This window comes from Salvelinus alpinus, chromosome 4, assembly GCF_045679555.1.
Source record: "Salvelinus alpinus chromosome 4, SLU_Salpinus.1, whole genome shotgun sequence".
NCBI classification, from domain to species: domain Eukaryota; kingdom Metazoa; phylum Chordata; class Actinopteri; order Salmoniformes; family Salmonidae; genus Salvelinus; species Salvelinus alpinus.
The window spans coordinates 5,498,905-5,519,560 of NC_092089.1; the positions used below are offsets into that span (position 1 = coordinate 5,498,905).

A 20,656-nucleotide genomic window follows, 5' to 3' on the forward strand; every position below is an offset into this window, starting at 1 on the left:
CCCAGTCCTGTCCTCTAGCCCGGCCCCAGTCCTGTCCTCTGCTCTAGCCTGGCCCCAGTCCTGTCCTCTGGCCCCAGTCCTGTCCTCTGCTCTAGCCCAGCCCTGGCCCCAGTCCTGTCCTCTAGCCCGGCCCCAGTCCTGTCCTCTGCTCTAGCCTGGCCCCAGTCCTGTCCTCTGCTCTAGCCTGGCCCCAGTCCTGTCCTCTAGCCCGGCCCCAGTCCTGTCCTCTGCTCTAGCCTGGCCACAGTCCTGTCCTCTAGCCCGGCCCCAGTCCTGTCCTCTGCTCTAGCCTGGCCCCAGTCCTGTCCTCTGCTCTAGCCCGGCCCCAGTCCTGTCCTCTGCTCTAGCCCGGCCCCAGTCCTGTCCTCTGCTCTAGCCCGGCCCCAGTCCTGTCCTCTGCTCTAGCCCGGCCCCAGTCCTGTCCTCTGCTCTAGCCCGGCCCCAGTCCTGTCCTCTGCTCTAGCCCGGCCCCAGTCCTGTCCTCTGCTCTAGCCCGGCCCCAGTCCTGTCCTCTGCTCTAGCCTGGCCCCAGTCCTGTCCTCTGCTCTAGCCTGGCCCCAGTCCTGTCCTCTGCCCCAGCTCTAGCCTGGCCCCAGTCCTGTCCTCTGCCCCAGCTCTAACCTGGCCCCAGTCCTGTCCTCTGCCCCAGCTCTAACCTGGCCCCAGTCCTGTCCTCTGCTCTAGCCTGGCCCCAGTCCTGTCCTCTACTCTAGCCCGGCCCCAGTCCTGTCCTCTGCTCTAGCCTGGCCCCAGTCCTGTCCTCTGCTCTAGCCTGGCCCCAGTCCTGTCCTCTGCCCCAGCTCTAGCCTGGCCCCAGTCCTGTCCTCTGCCCCAGCTCTAGCCTGGCCCCAGTCCTGTCCTCAGCTTCTGCTCTAGCCCGGCCCCAGTCCTGTCCTCTGCTCTAGCCCGGCCCCAGTCCTGTCCTCTGCTCTAGCCTGGCCCCAGTCCTGTCCTCTGCTCTAGCCTGGCCCCAGTCCTGTCCTCTGCCCCAACTCTAGCCTGGCCCCAGTCCTGTCATGTGCCCCAGCTCTAGCCTGGCCCCAGTCCTGTCCTCTGCTCTAGCCCGGCCCCAGTCCTGTCCTCTGCTCTAGCCCGGCTCCTGTCCTGTCCTCTGCTCTAGCCCGGCTCCTGTCCTCTGCTCTAGCCCGGCCCCAGTCCTGTCCTCTGCTCTAGCCTGGCCCCAGTCCTGTCCTCTGCTCTAGCCCGGCCCCAGTCCTGTCCTCTGCTCTAGCCCGGCCCTGTCCTCAGCCTCTGCTCTAGCCCGGCCCTGGCCCCAGTCCTGTCCTCTGCCCCAACTCTAGCCTGGCCCCAGTCCTGTCCTCTGCCCCAGCTCTAGCCTGGCCCCAGTCCTGTCCTCTGCCCCAGCTCTAGCCTGGCCCCAGTCCTGTCCTCTGCCCCAGCTCTAGCCTGGCCCCAGTCCTCTGCTCTAGCCCGGCCCTGGCCCCAGTCCTGTCCTCTGCTCAGCCCGGCCCCAGTCCTGTCCTCTGCTCTAGCCTGGCCCCAGTCCTGTCCTCTGCTCTAGCCTGGCCCCAGTCCTGTCCTCTGCCCCAGCTCTAGCCTGGCCCCAGTCCTGTCCTCTGCTCTAGCCTGGCCCCAGTCCTGTCCTCTGCTCTAGCCCGGCCCCAGTCCTGTCCTCTGCCCCAGCTCTAGCCTGGCCCCAGTCCTGTCCTCTGCCCCAGCTCTAGCCCGGCCCCAGTCCTGTCCTCTGCTCTAGCCCGGCCCCAGTCCTGTCCTCTGCTCTAGCCCAGCCCCGGCCCCAGTCCTGTCCTCTGCTCTAGCCCGGCCCCAGTCCTGTCCTGTCCTCTGCTCTAGCCCAGCCCTGGCCCCAGTCCTGTCCTCTGCTCTAGCCCGGCCCCAGTCCTGTCCTCTGCTCTAGCCTGGCCCCAGTCCTGTCCTCTTCTCTAGCCCAGCCCTGGCCCCAGTCCAGTCCTCTGCTCTAGCCCGGCCCCAGTCCTGTCCTCTGCTCTAGCCCAGCCCTGGCCCCAGTCCTGTCCTCTAGCCCGGCCCCAGTCCTGTCCTCTGCTCTAGCCTGGCCCCAGTCCTGTCCTCTGGCCCCAGTCCTGTCCTCTGCTCTAGCCCAGCCCTGGCCCCAGTCCTGTCCTCTAGCCCGGCCCCAGTCCTGTCCTCTGCTCTAGCCTGGCCCCAGTCCTGTCCTCTGCTCTAGCCTGGCCCCAGTCCTGTCCTCTAGCCCGGCCCCAGTCCTGTCCTCTGCTCTAGCCTGGCCCCAGTCCTGTCCTCTAGCCCGGCCCCAGTCCTGTCCTCTGCTCTAGCCTGGCCCCAGTCCTGTCCTCTGCTCTAGCCCGGCCCCAGTCCTGTCCTCTGCTCTAGCCCGGCCCCAGTCCTGTCCTCTGCTCTAGCCCGGCCCCAGTCCTGTCCTCTGCTCTAGCCCGGCCCCAGTCCTGTCCTCTGCTCTAGCCCGGCCCCAGTCCTGTCCTCTGCTCTAGCCCGGCCCCAGTCCTGTCCTCTGCTCTAGCCTGGCCCCAGTCCTGTCCTCTGCTCTAGCCTGGCCCCAGTCCTGTCCTCTGCCCCAGCTCTAGCCTGGCCCCAGTCCTGTCCTCTGCCCCAGCTCTAACCTGGCCCCAGTCCTGTCCTCTGCCCCAGCTCTAACCTGGCCCCAGTCCTGTCCTCTGCTCTAGCCTGGCCCCAGTCCTGTCCTCTACTCTAGCCCGGCCCCAGTCCTGTCCTCTGCTCTAGCCTGGCCCCAGTCCTGTCCTCTGCTCTAGCCTGGCCCCAGTCCTGTCCTCTGCCCCAGCTCTAGCCTGGCCCCAGTCCTGTCCTCTGCCCCAGCTCTAGCCTGGCCCCAGTCCTGTCCTCAGCTTCTGCTCTAGCCCGGCCCCAGTCCTGTCCTCTGCTCTAGCCCGGCCCCAGTCCTGTCCTCTGCTCTAGCCTGGCCCCAGTCCTGTCCTCTGCTCTAGCCTGGCCCCAGTCCTGTCCTCTGCCCCAACTCTAGCCTGGCCCCAGTCCTGTCATCTGCCCCAGCTCTAGCCTGGCCCCAGTCCTGTCCTCTGCTCTAGCCCGGCCCCAGTCCTGTCCTCTGCTCTAGCCCGGCTCCTGTCCTGTCCTCTGCTCTAGCCCGGCTCCTGTCCTCTGCTCTAGCCCGGCCCCAGTCCTGTCCTCTGCTCTAGCCTGGCCCCAGTCCTGTCCTCTGCTCTAGCCCGGCCCCAGTCCTGTCCTCTGCTCTAGCCCGGCCCTGTCCTCAGCCTCTGCTCTAGCCCGGCCCTGGCCCCAGTCCTGTCCTCTGCCCCAACTCTAGCCTGGCCCCAGTCCTGTCCTCTGCCCCAGCTCTAGCCTGGCCCCAGTCCTGTCCTCTGCCCCAGCTCTAGCCTGGCCCCAGTCCTGTCCTCTGCCCCAGCTCTAGCCTGGCCCCAGTCCTCTGCTCTAGCCCGGCCCTGGCCCCAGTCCTGTCCTCTGCTCAGCCCGGCCCCAGTCCTGTCCTCTGCTCTAGCCTGGCCCCAGTCCTGTCCTCTGCTCTAGCCTGGCCCCAGTCCTGTCCTCTGCCCCAGCTCTAGCCTGGCCCCAGTCCTGTCCTCTGCTCTAGCCTGGCCCCAGTCCTGTCCTCTGCTCTAGCCCGGCCCCAGTCCTGTCCTCTGCCCCAGCTCTAGCCTGGCCCCAGTCCTGTCCTCTGCCCCAGCTCTAGCCCGGCCCCAGTCCTGTCCTCTGCTCTAGCCCGGCCCCAGTCCTGTCCTCTGCTCTAGCCCAGCCCCGGCCCCAGTCCTGTCCTCTGCTCTAGCCCGGCCCCAGTCCTGTCCTGTCCTCTGCTCTAGCCCAGCCCTGGCCCCAGTCCTGTCCTCTGCTCTAGCCCGGCCCCAGTCCTGTCCTCTGCTCTAGCCTGGCCCCAGTCCTGTCCTCTTCTCTAGCCCAGCCCTGGCCCCAGTCCTGTCCTCTGCTCTAGCCCGGCCCCAGTCCTGTCCTCTGCTCTAGCCCAGCCCTGGCCCCAGTCCTGTCCTCTAGCCCGGCCCCAGTCCTGTCCTCTGCTCTAGCCTGGCCCCAGTCCTGTCCTCTGGCCCCAGTCCTGTCCTCTGCTCTAGCCCAGCCCTGGCCCCAGTCCTGTCCTCTAGCCCGGCCCCAGTCCTGTCCTCTGCTCTAGCCTGGCCCCAGTCCTGTCCTCTGCTCTAGCCTGGCCCCAGTCCTGTCCTCTAGCCCGGCCCCAGTCCTGTCCTCTGCTCTAGCCTGGCCCCAGTCCTGTCCTCTAGCCCGGCCCCAGTCCTGTCCTCTGCTCTAGCCTGGCCCCAGTCCTGTCCTCTGCTCTAGCCCGGCCCGGCCCCAGTCCTAACCACTCACTCAGACTATGAACTGTGGACAGGTCAGGAAATAAAACCCAACATCGTTTAAAACCAACTCTCTGAGGAAAACATAAGTCTAGTTTGTGAAATTTAAACAGCTAATTTCTCATTTTGGATTTCCTTTACTATTACTGGTAGAGTCAGTGTAACAGTTTAATATGCTGATGTATTGACTTAAGGACTACTGGGAGTCTGGAGAGGGAGGCCTGCTGTGATGTGGAGAGGGAGGCCTGCTGTGATGCTGAGGGAGGCCTGCTGTAATGTGGATAGGGATGCCTGCTGTGATGTGGAGAGGGATGCCTGCTGTAATGTTACTGTGATGTGGAGAGGGAGGCCTGCTGTAATGTGGAGAGGGAGGCCTGCTGTAATGTTACTGTAATGTGGAGAGGGAGGCCTGCTGTAATGTGGAGAGGGAGGCCTGCTGTAATGTGGAGAGGGATGCCTGCTGTAATGTTACTGTGATGTGGAGAGGGAGGCCTGCTGTATTGTGGAGAGGGAGGCCTGCTGTGATGTGGAGAGGGAGGCCTGCTGTAATGTGGAGAGGGAGGCCTGTTGTGATATGGAAAGGGATGCCTGTTGTGATATGGAGAGGGAGGCCTGCTGTAATGTTACTGTAATGTGGCGAGGGAGGCCTGCTGTAATGTGGAGAGGGAGGCCTGCTGTGATGTGGAGAGGGAGGCCTGCTGTAATGTGGAGAGGGAGGCCTGTTGTGATATGGAAAGGGAGGCCTGTTGTGATATGGAGAGGGAGGCCTGCTGTAATGTTACTGTAATGTGGCGAGGGAGGCCTGCTGTAATGTGGAGAGGGAGGCCTGCTGTAATGTGGAGAGGGAGGCCTGTTGTGATATGGAAAGGGAGGCCTGTTGTGATATGGAGAGGGAGGCCTGCTGTAATGTTACTGTAATGTGGCGAGGGAGGCCTGCTGTAATGTGGAGAGGGAGGCCTGCTGTAATGTGGAGAGGGAGGCCTGCTGTGATGTGGAGAGGGAGGCCTGCTGTGATGTGGAGAGGGAGGCCTGCTGTAATGTTACTGTAATGTGGAGAGGGATGCCTGCTGTAATGTGGAGAGGGAGGCCTGCTGTGATGTGGAGAGGGAGGCCTGCTGTGATGTGGAGAGGGAGGCCTGCTGTAATGTTACTGTAATGTGGAGAGGGATGCCTGCTGTAATGTGGAGAGGGAGGCATGCTGTAATGTTACTGTAATGTGGAGAGGGAGGCCTGCTGTGATGTGGAGAGGGATGCCTGCTGTAATGTTACTGTAATGTGGAGAGGGAGGCCTGCTGTGATGTGGAGAGGGAGGCCTGCTGTAATGTTACTGTAATGTGGAGAGGGAGGCCTGCTGTAATGTGGAGAGGGAGGCCTGCTGTAATGTTACTGTGATGTGGAGAGGGAGGCCTGCTGTGATGTGGAGAGGGAGGCCTGCTGTACTGTTACTGTAATGTGGAGAGGGAGGCATGCTGTAATGTGGAGAGGGAGGCCTGCTGTGATGTGGAGAGGGAGGCCTGCTGTAATGTGGAGAGGGAGGCCTGCTGTAATGTGGAGAGGAAGGCCTGCTGTGATGTGGAGAGGAAGGCCTGCTGTGATGTGGAGAGGGAGGCCTGCTGTGATGTGGAGAGGGAGGCCTGCTGTAATGACTCCCCCAGGCTTTTATTCAGAAAGAAACAGAGGTTGTGTCTGACATGGATGTTCCCTACATAGTGCACTACTTTAGACCAGGACCCAATGGTACCCTCTTCCCTATATAGTACACTACTATAGACCAGAGCCCTATTCCCTATATAGTACACTACTTTAGACCAGGACCCAATGGTACCCTCTTCCCTATATAGTACACTACTATAGACCAGAGCCCTATTCCCTATATAGTACACTACTATAGACCAGAGCCCTATTCCCTATGTAGTGCACTACGACCAGAGAATAGGGTGGTATTTTGGACGCTCCCACAGAGAGCCCTAAAGCCCCGCCTACCCTCTTCTTCTCTGGTGGAACACGACACGTGCCAGCCAGCTACTAAATTACATCACATCTCTCTGTCTCTCCTTCAACGTTCTCTAAAACACAACAACGAGGAAATGTGGTTTTAATTCATCCACCAGTTAGTTGTTGTTGTTTCACGATGAATTGGCCGCATATAATAATAATAATAACAGGTGCGTAATGATACGTTTAGACGGCCACGCGCTCTCGAACATCTCTCCTGCACGTTTTAACTCTCTAAACAGTCCCAACAAGCGTATCCGACCTTCGTCCCCCTGCCAGTCCTCCATTGAAGTGGTTTTAACACACATACGCCGGGCGTGTGGAACTGAACGTTGTTGCCGTGGCTCCCCAAGGCTTCTCTGGGCTCTCAAGTCTCCTCTCTCGTCCCAGTCCCAAGTCTCCTCTCCTTTCCCAGTCCCAAGTCTCCTCTCCTTTCCCAGTCCCAAGTCTCCTCTCCCTTCCCAGTCCCTAGTCTCCTCTCCTCTCCTTTCCCAGTCCCAAGTCTCCTCTCCTTTCCCAGTCCCTAGTCTCCTCTCCCTTCTCAGTCCCAAGTCTCCTCTCCCTTCCCAGTCCCAAGTCTCCTCTCCTCTCCCTTCCCAGTCCCAAGTCTCCTCTCCCTTCCCAGTCCCTAGTCTCCTCTCCCTTCCCAGTCCCAAGTCTCCTCTCCCTTCCCAGTCCCAAGTCTCCTCTCCCTTCCCAGTCCCAAGTCTCCTCTCCCTTCCCAGTCCCAAGTCTCCTCTCCCTTCCCAGTCCCAAGTCTCCTCTCCTCTCCCTTCCCAGTCCCAAGTCTCCTCTCCTCTCCCTTCCCAGTCCCAAGTCTCCTCTCCCTTCCCAGTCCCAAGTCTCCTCTCCCTTCAGTCCCAGTCTCCTCTCCCTTCCCAGTCCCAAGTCTCCTCTCCCTTCCCAGTCCCAAGTCTCCTCTCCCTTCCCAGTCCCAAGTCTCCTCTCCCTTCCCAGTCCCAAGTCTCCTCTCCCTTCCCAGTCCCAAGTCTCCTCTCCCTTCCCAGTCCCAAGCCTCCTCTCCCTTCCCAGTCCCTAGTCTCCTCTCCCTTCCCAGTCCCAAGTCTCCTCTCCCTTCCCAGTCCCAAGTCTCCTCTCCCTTCCCAGTCCCAAGTCTCCTCTCCCTTCCCAGTCCCAAGTCTCCTCTCCCTTCCCAGTCCCAAGTCTCCTCTCCCTTCCCAGTCCCAAGTCTCCTCTCCCTTCCCAGTCCCAAGTCTCCTCTCCCTTCCCAGTCCCAAGTCTCCTCTCCCTTCCCAGTCCCTAGTCTCCTCTCCCTTCCCAGTCCCAAGTCTCCTCTCCCTTCCCAGTCCCTAGTCTCCTCTCCCTTCCCAGTCCCAAGTCTCCTCTCCCTTCCCAGTCCCAAGTCTCCTCTCCCTTCCCAGTCCCAAGTCTCCTCTCCCTTCCCAGTCCCAAGTCTCCTCTCCTCTCCCTTCCCAGTCCCAAGTCTCCTCTCCCTTCCCAGTCCCAAGTCTCCTCTCCCTTCCCAGTCCCAAGTCTCCTCTCCCTTCCCAGTCCCTAGTCTCCTCTCCCTTCCCAGTCCCAAGTCTCCTCTCCCTTCCCAGTCCCAAGCCTCCTCTCCCTTCCCAGTCCCTAGTCTCCTCTCCCTTCCCAGTCCCTAGTCTCCTCTCCCTTCCCAGTCCCTAGTCTCCTCTCCCTTCCCAGTCCCAAGTCTCCTCTCCCTTCCCAGTCCCTAGTCTCCTCTCCCTTCCCAGTCCCTAGTCTCCTCTCCCTTCCCAGTCCCAAGTCTCCTCTCCCTTCCCAGTCCCAAACAGTTTTCTAACTCTCTCTCTCTCTTCTCCTCTCTTCTCTTTCTCTCTCCCCAGGACAAAGCGCTCGTCAGTCCTGATCACAGAGTGTATTTTTGAGCTGCCCCACTTCACAGTGCAGGCCACTCGTCCCCAGATCCTGCTCCTTCAGGCCTTGCTGCGGAGCTGGACACACAGCCTGGGAGACGGTTCCTACCCAGGGGTCAACGAGGCCCTGCTCTGCCATGTCTACACACCACCAGGTAACTGAACACTGTCCTCCGAGGGCTGCTCCGTCTCCTCCCTCCCGCTAGTACACCTGCTCTGCTCACACACACACACACACACACACACACACACACACACACACACACACACACACACACACACACACACACACACACACACACTCACATATATTCACTCACTCACTCACTCACTCACTCACTCACAGATATACTCTCTCACACACACACACACACACACACACACACACACACACACACACACACACACACACACACACACACACTCACACACACACTCACAGATAAACACACACACGCCCCGGCTGTCTGGCCTTGCCCAGTGTGAGGTAGAGGACCTGCAGCCGTGGGTAAATGAACTCTCCAGCTCTCCTACGCTCCATGTCCTCCAGCCTTAATGGTCTCATAATACATGGGAGCCTGTAAAAAGGGGCAGAATTCAATAAAACAGTAGCTTTTCTCCTGCAGCCGGTAGCGTCTGGCCTCTTCTCTGGAGACCCGGGGATTTTCCAAGCCATTAGAATCATGTTGTTGAGTATGTCGTCAACATGGTCTCCGCCAAGCTACCTTTACCCTGAGACCAGCCCAGCGCAGCGCCCGCCAAATTATTAAACTGCTCTCCTGTGGAGTGAAGTCAAATGTTCCTCTCTCTCTACCCGTCTCTCTCCCCTAGCTCTGCCTGTCTGTCTCTCCTCTAGCTCTGCCTGTCTGTCTCTCCTCTAGCTCTGCCTGTCTGTCTCTCCTCTAGCTCTGCCTGTCTGTCTCTCTACCTGTCTCTCTCCTCTAGCTCTGCCTGTCTGTCTCTCCTCTAGCTCTGCCTGTCTGTCTCTCTACCTGTCTCTCTCCTCTAGCTCTGCCTGTCTGTCTCTCTCCCCTAGCTCTGCCTGTCTGTCTCTCTCCCCTAGCTCTGCCTGTCTGTCTCTCTACCTGTCTCTCTCCTCTAGCTCTGCCTGTCTGTCTCTCCTCTAGCTCTGCCTGTCTGTCTCTCTCTTCTAGCTCTGCCTGTCTGTCTCTCTCCCCTAGCTCTGCCTGTCTGTCTCTCTCCCCTAGCTCTGCCTGTCTGTCTCTCCTCTAGCTCTGCCTGTCTGTCTCTCTCTTCTAGCTCTGCCTGTCTGTCTCTCTCCCCTAGCTCTGCCTGTCTGTCTCTCTCCCCTAGCTCTGCCTGTCTGTCTCTCCTCTAGCTCTGCCTGTCTGTCTCTCTCTTCCAGCTCTGCCTGTCTGTCTCTCCTCTAGCTCTGCCTGTCTGTCTCTCTCTTCCAGCTCTGCCTGTCTGTCTCTCCTCTAGCTCTTCCTGTCTGTCTCTCTACCTGCCTCGCTCCTCTTGGAACAGACCGGGTTGGAACAGACCGGGCTGGAATAGCAACGTAGAGAAACATTTGCACATCTGGTCCGGGTGATGGCAAGTTAGAAAAGGGGGAGGGAGACATGTACGGAGAGAGGGAGGGAGGGAGGGAGGGAGGTAGGGAGGGAGGGAGAGAGGTAGGGAGGGAGGCGTGTAGGGAGAGAGGTAGAGAGGGAGGGAGGGAGGCGTGTAGGGAGAGAGGTAGAGAGGGAGGGAGGGAGACGTGTAGGGAGAGATGTAGAGAGGGAGGGAGGGAGAGATGTAAGAGAGATAGGGAGGGAGGGATGTAGAGAGGGAGGGAGGGGGAGAGATGTAGAGAGGGAGGGAGGGGGGAGAGATGTAGTGTGGGAAAACCTACTAATACTTTTGACTTAACCCACCAGTATGTGACCGACAGGCTTGATTCAGTCTCATGTAGCAACATTTGAAATGGTGTTTTTTACATTGAATTAAAGTAGAGACTCAGAGCTACAAAATGGAATATCAACACTACAGTTGAGGAACAATGGGAAAATAATTCTGCTTTGATCAACTTGTAACCTCACTTTTGAGAAAATGGCCCTTGAATGTTTTGGTAAACCTACTGGAGAGCTCTTCTTTGACTACGCCCATTCAGCATCGTTCACACCCTTTTAAGCTTTAGCCCCACCCATCTCTTTAAGGATTCTTTATGAGAGGCCATGTGCTAAACAGAGGGAGTAGTGTAGTAAACAACCAAAGATTTCCAGACTAAAGGCTGGTTTATACTACAGGTGTGTTTGTACATTTAATCTCGAGTGCCAGAGTGCACTCTGGGTGTTGGTAAATTCAGAGCGTTGTCAGACTGTCTGTTGGTAAACTCAGAGCGTTGTCAGATTGTCTGTTGGTAAACTCAGAGCGTTGTCAGATTGTCTGTTGGTAAACTCAGAGCGTTGTCAGACTGTCTGTTGGTAAACTCAGAGCGTTGTCAGACTGTCTGTTGGTAAACTCAGAGCGTTGTCAGACTGTCTGTTGGTAAACTCAGAGCGTTGTCAGACTGTCTGTTGGTAAACTCAGAGCGTTGTCAGACTGTCTGTTGGTAAACTCAGAGCGTTATCAGACTGTCTGTTGGTAAACTCAGAGCGTTGTCAGACTGTCTGTTGGTAAACTCAGAGCGTTGTCAGACTGTCTGTTGGTAAACTCAGAGCGTTATCAGACTGACCACCAATACATTATGTTACCATAACCACCAATACATTATGTTACCATGACCACCAATACATTATGTTACCATGACCACCAATACATTATTACCATAACCACCAATACATTATGTTATCATGACCACCAATACATTATGTTACCATGACCACCAATACATTATGTTACCATGACCACCAATACATTATGTTATCATGACCACCAATACATTATGTTACCATAACCACCAATACATTATGTTACTATAACCACCAATACATTATGTTACCATGACCACCAATACATTATGTTACAATGACCACCAATACATTATGTTATCATGACCACCAATACATTATGTTACCATAACCACCAATACATTATGTTACTATAACCACCAATACATTATGTTACCATGACCACCAATACATTATGTTACCATGACCACCAATACATTATGTTATCATAACCACCAATATATTATGTTACCATAACCACCAATACATTATGTTACCATGACCACCAATACATTATGTTACCATGACCACCAATACATTATGTTACCATGACCACCAATACATTATGTTACCATGACCACCAATACATTATGTTACCATAACCACCAATACATTATGTTACTATAACCACCAATACATTGTTACCATGACCACCAATACATTATGTTACCATGACCACCAATACATTATGTTACCATAACCACCAATACATTATGTTACCATAACCACTAATACATTGTTACCATGACCACTAATACATTGTTACCATGACCACCAATACATTATGTTACCATGACCACCAATACATTATGTTACTATAACCACCAATACATTGTTACTATAACCACTAATACATTGTTACCATGACCACCAATACATTATGTTACCATGACCACCAATGCATTTTGTTATCATGACCACCAATACATTATGTTATCATGCCCACCAATACATTATGTTACCATGACCACCAATACATTATGTTACCATGACCACCAATACATTATTACCATAACCACCAATACATTATGTTATCATGACCACCAATACATTATGTTACCATGACCACCAATACATTATGTTATCATGACCACCAATACATTATGTTACCATGACCACCAATACATTATGTTACCATAACCACCAATACATTATGTTACTATAACCACCAATACATTATGTTACCATGACCACCAATACATTATGTTACAATGACCACCAATACATTATGTTATCATGACCACCAATACATTATGTTACCATAACCACCAATACATTATGTTACTATAACCACCAATACATTATGTTACCATGACCACCAATACATTATGTTACCATGACCACCAATACATTATGTTATCATAACCACCAATATATTATGTTACTATAACCACCAATACATTATGTTACCATGACCACCAATACATTATGTTACCATGACCACCAATACATTATGTTACCATGACCACCAATACATTATGTTACCATGACCACCAATACATTATGTTACCATGACCACCAATACATTATGTTACCATAACCACCAATACATTATGTTACTATAACCACCAATACATTGTTACCATGACCACCAATACATTATGTTACCATGACCACCAATACCTCATGTTACCATAACAACCCAGATGAGGTAACACATATACCAATCTGTTCCAGTACATAGAGCTGTCCTGTGAGACCTGTTGTACTCTACTGAGGAGACGGGAGGGGAGGAGGAGGGGAGAGGACGGGAGGGGAGAGGACGGGAGGGGAGAGGACGGGAGGGGAGAGGACGGGAGGGGAGAGGACGGGAGGGGAGAGGACGGGAGGGGAGGGGAGGGGAGAGGACGAGGGGAGGGGAGAGGACGAGGGAGGGGAGAGGACGAGAGGAGGGGAGAGGACGGGAGGAGGGGAGAGGACGGGAGATGAGAAGACGGGAGATGAGAGGAATGGAGATGAGAGGAATGGAGATGAGAGGAATGGAGATGAGAGGAATGGAGATGAGAGGAATGGAGATGAGAGGAATGGAGATGAGAGGAATGGAGATGAGAGGAATGGAGATGAGAGGAATGGAGATGAGAGGACGGGAGATGAGAGGACGGGAGATGAGAGGACGGGAGATGAGAGGACGGGAGGGGAGAGGACGGGAGGAGGGGAGAGGACGGGAGGAGGGGAGAGGACGGGAGAAGACGAGAGGAATGGAGATGAGAGGAATGGAGATGAGAGGAATGGAGATGAGAGGAATGGAGATGAGAGGAATGGAGATGAGAGGAATGGAGATGAGAGGAATGGAGATGAGAGGAATGGAGATGAGAGGAATGGAGATGAGAGGACGGGAGATGAGAGGACGGGAGATGAGAGGACGGGAGATGAGAGGACGGGAGATGAGAGGACGGGAGATAAGAGGACGGGAGAGGAGAGGAGGGGAGGACGGGAGGGGAGAGGAGAGGACGGGAGAGGAGAGGACGGGAGATGAGAGGACGGGAGATGAGAGGACGGGAGGGGAGAGGACGGGAGATGAGAGGAGGGGACGGGAGGGGAGAGGACGGGAGATGAGAGGAGAGGACGGGAGGGAGGGAGATGAGGGGAGGGGAGGGGAGAGGACGAGAGGAGGGGAGAGGACGAGAGGAGGGGAGAGGACGGGAGGAGGGGAGAGGACGGGAGATGAGAAGACGGGAGGGGAGAGGAATGGAGATGAGAGGAATGGAGATGAGAGGAATGGAGATGAGAGGAATGGAGATGAGAGGAATGGAGATGAGAGGAATGGAGATGAGAGGAATGGAGATGAGAGGAATGGAGATGAGAGGACGGGAGATGAGAGGACGGGAGATAAGAGGACGGGAGAGGACGGGAGGGGAGAGGACGGGAGGAGGGGAGAGGACGGGAGAAGACGGGAGGGGAGAGGAATGGAGATGAGAGGAATGGAGATGAGAGGAATGGAGATGAGAGGAATGGAGATGAGAGGAATGGAGATGAGAGGACGGGAGATGAGAGGACGGGAGATGAGAGGACGGGAGATGAGAGGACGGGAGATGAGAGGACGGGAGATGAGAGGACGGGAGATAAGAGGACGGGAGAGGAGAGGAGGGGAGGACGGGAGGGGAGAGGAGAGGACGGGAGATGAGAGGACGGGAGATGAGAGGACGGGAGGGGAGAGGACGGGAGATGAGAGGAGGGGACGGGAGGGGAGAGGACGGGAGATGAGAGGAGAGGACGGGAGGGAGGGAGATGAGAGGACGGGAGGGGAGAGGAGAGGACGGGAGGGGAGAGGAGGGGACGGGAAGGGAGGGGAGACGAGATGGCGGGACGGGAGGGGAGAGGAGGGGAGACGAGATGGCGGGACGGGAGGGGAGATGACGGGACGGGAGGGGAGAGACGAGGCGAGAAGGAGAGATGAGCAGAGAGATGAGGCTGTTTGCCGCTGAGTGGAGGTTTCAGTCCACACCACAGTTAACCTGATGAATAGTTTTGGTTCCTTTGGCCACTGTGGTCTTGTCCACACTGTAACATCATGATGGACCCTGGCCCTTACTGGGCTGCTCCTGGTCACCGTCTCACTCCCTCTCCTCTCCCTGGATTGTAAACGTGTTTGAACTGTTAACACAGAGCTTCGGCCCCTGGATTGTAAATGTGTTTGAACTGTTAACACAGAGCTTCGGCCCCTGGATTGTAAACGTGTTTTAACTGTTAACACAGAGCTTCGGCCCCTGGATTGTAAATGTGTTTGAACTGTTAACACAGAGCTTCGGCCCCTGGATTGTAAATGTGTTTGAACTGTTAACACAGAGCTTCGGCCCCTGGATTGTAAATGTGTTTGAACTGTTAACACAGAGCTTCGGCCCCTGGATTGTAAATGTGTTTGATCTGTTAACACAGAGCTTCGGCCCCTGGATTGTAAACGTGTTTGATCTGTTAACACAGAGCTTCGGCCCCCGGATTGTAAATGTGTTTGAACTGTTAACACAGAGCTTCGGCCCCTGGATTGTAAACGTGTTTGAACTGTTAACACAGAGCTTCGGCCCCTGGATTGTAAATGTGTTTGAACTGTTAACACAGAGCTTCGGCCCCCGGATTGTAAACGTGTTTGAACTGTTAACACAGAGCTTCGGCCCCTGGATTGTAAACGTGTTTTAACTGTTAACACAGAGCTTCGGCCCCCGGATTGTAAACGTGTTTGAACTGTTAACACAGAGCTTCGGCCCCTGGATTGTAAACGTGTTTGAACTGTTAACACAGAGCTTCGGCCCCTGGATTGTAAACGTGTTTTAACTGTTAACACAGAGCTTCGGCCCCCGGATTGTAAATGTGTTTGATCTGTTAACACAGAGCTTCGGCCCCTGGATTGTAAATGTGTTTGATCTGTTAACACAGAGCTTCGGCCCCTGGATTGTAAATGTGTTTGATCTGTTAACACAGAGCTTCGGCCCCTGGATTGTAAATGTGTTTTAACTGTTATCACAGAGCTTCGGCCCCTGGATTGTAAATGTGTTTGATCTGTTAACACAGAGCTTCGGCCCCTGGATTGTAAACGTGTTTTAACTGTTATCACAGAGCTTCGGCCCCTGGATTGTAAATGTGTTTGAACTGTTATCACAGAGCTTCGGCCCCTGGATTGTAAACGTGTTTTAACTGTTAACACAGAGCCACGTCCCCCGGATTGTAAACGTGTTTTAACTGTTAACACAGAGCTTCGGCCCCTGGATTGTAAACGTGTTTTAACTGTTAACACAGAGCTTCGGCCCCTGGATTGTAAACGTGTTTTAACTGTTAACACAGAGCTTCGGCCCCTGGATTGTAAACGTGTTTTAACTGTTAACACAGAGCTTCGGCCCCTGGATTGTAAACGTGTTTTAACTGTTAACACAGAGCTTCGGCCCCTGGATTGTAAACGTGTTTTAACTGTTAACACAGAGCTTCGGCCCCTGGATTGTAAATGTGTTTGAACTGTTAACACAGAGCTTCGGCCCCTGGATTGTAAATGTGTTTTAACTGTTAACACAGAGCCACGTCCCCTGGATTGTAAATGTGTTTGAACTGTTATCACAGAGCTTCGGCCCCCGGATTGTAAACGTGTTTGAACTGTTATCACAGAGCCACGTCCCCTGGATTGTAAACGTGTTTGAACTGTTAACACAGAGCCACGTCCCCTGGATTGTAAACGTGTTTGAACTGTTAACACAGAGCTTCGGCCCCCGGATTGTAAACGTGTTTGAACTGTTAACACAGAGCTTCGGCCCCTGGATTGTAAATGTGTTTGAACTGTTAACACAGAGCTTCGGCCCCTGGATTGTAAATGTGTTTGAACTGTTAACACAGAGCCACGTCCCCTGGATTGTAAATGTGTTTGAACTGTTAACACAGAGCTTCGGCCCCTGGATTGTAAACGTGTTTTAACTGTTAACACAGAGCTTCGGCCCCCGGATTGTAAATGTGTTTGAACTGTTAACACAGAGCTTCGGCCCCTGGATTGTAAACGTGTTTTAACTGTTAACACAGAGCTTCGGCCCCTGGATTGTAAACGTGTTTGAACTGTTATCACAGAGCTTCGGCCCCTGGATTGTAAACGTGTTTTAACTGTTAACACAGAGCTTCGGCCCCTGGATTGTAAATGTGTTTTAACTGTTAACACAGAGCCACGTCCCCTGGATTGTAAATGTGTTTGAACTGTTAACACAGAGCCACGTCCCCTGGATTGTAAATGTGTTTGCCATGTAGGAGTAACTGTTGTTTCTCTGTACGATTGCCATTGTTCTGTTCCTGGGTCTTGACTGCATGGAACCCTATTCCCTACATTAGATCAGAGCCATATGACACCCTATATAGTGCACTACTTTACATCAGAGCCCTATGGCACCCTATTCCCTATATAGTGCACTACTTTAGATCAGAGCCCTATGTTACCCTATTCCCTACATAGTGCACTACTTTAGACCAGAGCCCTATGACACCCTATTCCCTACATAGTGCACTACTTTAGACCAGGGCCCTATGAGAATAGGGAATAGTGTACCATTTGGGGTGCTTCCCTGTTCTGTCTCCTTGGAAGAGCAGGAAGCCTTTACAGTGCAGGGTCCTGCTGGTTCCTGACTGTCACTAGCTTCTATCAGGCCCCGGGCCTGCGTCTCAAATGGATCTCTATTCCCTACATAGTACACTACTGTTGACCAGATCCCTATGGCACCCTATTCCCTATATAGTGCACTACTGTTGACCAGAGCCCTATTGATCTCTATTCCCTACGTAGTACACTACTGTTGACCAGATCCCTATGGCACCCTATACCCTACGTAGTACACTACTGTTGACCAGAGCCCTATGGGGGAATATGGGTCCGTTTGCGATGCAGCCTCTCAAAGCCAACAGACCTCCACGGTCCTCTCCCTCTGTCTCCTTTTGAAGTGGCCATGTGTCAATAGAGGAAGGTGTTTCATATTGGGGGCCTCTGCTGATAACACACCACAGACTCCACAGTCAGTGTCCTTCACCAGATCCTTTCATTCTCTCTCTTCCTATCCAGGGGAAAATGAAAGGTTCCCACTTTTAATCTGGAGGTATTGACAGACTGCTGAGTGTTTTCTCCCTCCCTCCCTCCCTCCCTCCCTCCCTCCCTCCCTCAGATGATCTCCCCAGATGCTTTCATTTGTGGAGATAAAAGCCAAGTGAAAAGACTGGTGCTGTCATGTTAGCTAGCTGCTGCTCCACCATTACACTGGTGCTGTCATGTTAGCTAGCTGCTGCTCCACCATTACACTGGTGCTGTCATGTTAGCTAGCTGCTGCTCCACCGTTAGGACTAATACTGTCATGTTAGCTAGCTGCTGCTCCACCATTACACTGGTGCTGTCATGTTAGCTAGCTGCTGCTCCACCGTTAGGACTAATACTGTCATGTTAGCTAGCTGCTGCTCCACCATTACACTGGTGCTGTCATGTTAGCTAGCTGCTGCTCCACCATTACACTGGTGCTGTCATGTTAGCTAGCTGCTGCTCCACCATTACACTGGTGCTGTCATGTTAGCTAGCTGCTGCTCCACCGTTAGGACTAATACTGTCATGTTAGCTAGCTGCTGCTCCACCGTTAGGACTAATACTGTTACTACTAAAACTTTGCATACTGCCAACTTACTGCAGTTTGAATACTGCTGAGTTACTGCACTTTGAATACTGCTGACTTACTGCAGTTTGCATACTGCCGACTTACTGCAGTTTGAATACTGCCGACTTACTGCAGTTTGAATACTGCCGACTTACTGCAGTTTGAATACTGCCGACTTACTGCAGTTTGAATACTGCCGACTTACTGCAGTTTGAATAGCTCTTACTTTACACTGGGAGTTTGAATACTGCCTACCTTACAGTGGAGATTTGAATGCATCTTACTGTAATTTACATTGGTGGTTTGAATGCTACTTACTGTAATTTACAGTGGATGTTTGAATGCTGCTTACTGTAATTTACATTGGTGGTTTGAATGCTGCTTACTGTAATTTACATTGGCGGTTTGAATGCTGCTTACTGTAATTCACAGTGGCGGTTTGAATGCTGCTTACTGTAATTTACAGTGGCGGTTTGAATGCTGCTTACTGTAATTTACAGTGGCGGTTTGAATGCTGCTTACTGTAATTTACAGTGGCGGTTTGAATACTGCTTACTGTAATTTACAGTGTCGGTTTGAATGCTGCTTACTGTAATTTACAGTGGCGGTTTGAATGCTGCTTACTGTAATTTACAGTGGCGGTTTGAATGCTGCTTACTGTAATTTACAGTGGCGGTTTGAATGCTGCTTACTGTAATTCACAGTGGCGGTTTGAATGCTGCTTACTGTAATTTACAGTGGCGGTTTCAATACTACAATACTATTGCCAACCATGGCTCACCCTCCTCCCTTGTGCTTTGTAGTCATGGACCACGTCCACACATCACTAAGAGGAGGTGACATGGTATGTAAACTAAAACAGAGGTATCTTGGCAGTAACTCCTGTTGTGACCTTGTTTCTATAATGTTGCCTTGATTCTTTTATGTCCCTGTTTTCACAGACACCCAAGTAATCACCCGTGTGTATATACAGAGCCTTCAGAAAGCACCCACGTAATCACCCGTGTGTATATACAGAGCCTTCAGGAAGTAATCACCCATGTGTACATACAGAGCCTTCAGGAAGTAATCACCCATGTGTATATACAGAGCCTTCAGTAATCACCCGTGTGTATATACAGAGCCTTCAGGAAGTAATCACCCATGTGTACATACAGAGCCTTCAGTAATCACCCGTGTGTATATACAGAGCCTTCAGTAAGTAATCACCCATGTGTACATACAGAGCCTTCAGTAAGGGTTCAAACCCATTGACTTTGTCCACATGTTGTTGTTGTTACAGCCTGAATGTAAAATGGATTCCATTGAGATGGTTTGTCACTGGCCTACCCACAATACCCCATAATATCAAAGTGGATTTATTTAAAGAATTATTATTCTTTACAAATGAATTTTTTAAAAATGTAAAGCTGAAATGTCTTAAATCAAAAAGTATTAAATTCCTTCGTTATGGCATAAATACATTAAGGAGTAAAAAATGTCCTTAACAAGTCACATAATAAGTTGTATGGACTCACTCTGTGTGTAATAATAGTGTTTAACATGATTTTATTAATGACTACCTCATCTCTGTACCCCAACACATATAATTATCTGTTAGGTCCCTCAGTCCAGCAGTGAATTTCAAACACAGATTTAACCACAAAGACCAGGGAGGTTTTCCAATGCCTCGCAAAGAAGGGCTCCTATTGGTAGATGGGTAAAAAAAAAAGCAGACATTGAATATCCCTTTGAGCATGGTGAAGTTATTAATTACACTCTGGATGGTGTATCAATACACCCAGTCACTACAGAGATACAGGCGTCCTTCCTAACTCAGTTGCCGGAGAGGAAGGAAACCGCTCAGGGATTTCACCATGAGGCCAATGGTGACTTTAAAACACTTACAGAGTTTTTAATGGCTGTGATAGGAGAAAACTGAGGATGGATCAACAACATTGTAGTTACTCCACAATACTAACCTAATTTACAGAGGGAGAAGGAAGTCTGTACAGAATAAGAAATATTCCAGAACATGCATCCTGTTTGCAATAAAGGGACTAAAATTAGAACTGTAAAAAATGTTACTTCATGTCCTGAATACAAAGTGTTATGTTTGGGGCAAATACAACACACCACTGAGTATCACTCTTCATATTTTCAAGCGTGGTGGTGGCTACATCATGTTATGGGTATGCTTGTCATCGGCAAGGACTAGGGGGGTTTTTAAATAATCAAAAGATACGGAATAGAGTTAAGCACAGAGGAAAATCCTTGAGGAAAACCTGCTTCAGTCTGCTTTCCACCAGACACTGGGAGACAGATTCACCTTTCAGCAGGACAATAACCTCTAACACAAGGCCAAACATCCACTGGAGTTGCTTACCAAGAAGACAGTGAATGTTCCTGAGTTGCCCAATTACAGTTGACTTAAATCGGCTTGTAAATCTATGGCAAGACTTAAAAATGGCTGTCAAATGGCTGTCAATGATCAACAACCAACTTGATTGAGCTTGAATAAATAAATAAATGTACAATCCAAGTGTGGAAATCTCTTGGAGACTGATCCAGAAAGACTCACCGCTGGAGACTTACCCAGAAAGACTCACCACTGGAGACTGACCCAGAAAGACTCACCGCTGAAGACTGACCTGGAAAGACTCACCGCTGGAGACTGACCCGGAAAGACTCACCGTTGGAGACTGACCCAGAAAGACTCACCGCTGGAGACTTACCCAGAAAGACTCACCACTGGAGACTGACCCAGAAAGACTCACCGCTGAAGACTGACC

At 52.4% G+C, this 20,656-nt stretch overlaps 1 protein-coding gene across 1 annotated transcript in view; it reads left to right on the forward strand.

Annotated features, from left to right (window-relative positions):
- LOC139572810 (intermembrane lipid transfer protein VPS13B-like) overlaps positions 1 to 20,656 on the forward strand; it is a 920,449-nt gene that overhangs the window by 221,046 nt on the left and 678,747 nt on the right. Inside the window, exon 17 of the mRNA XM_071395592.1 lies at positions 8,087 to 8,271. Within this exon, the coding sequence (XP_071251693.1) occupies positions 8,087 to 8,271 (185 nt within the window). The remainder of the gene's footprint in view (positions 1 to 8,086; positions 8,272 to 20,656) is intronic.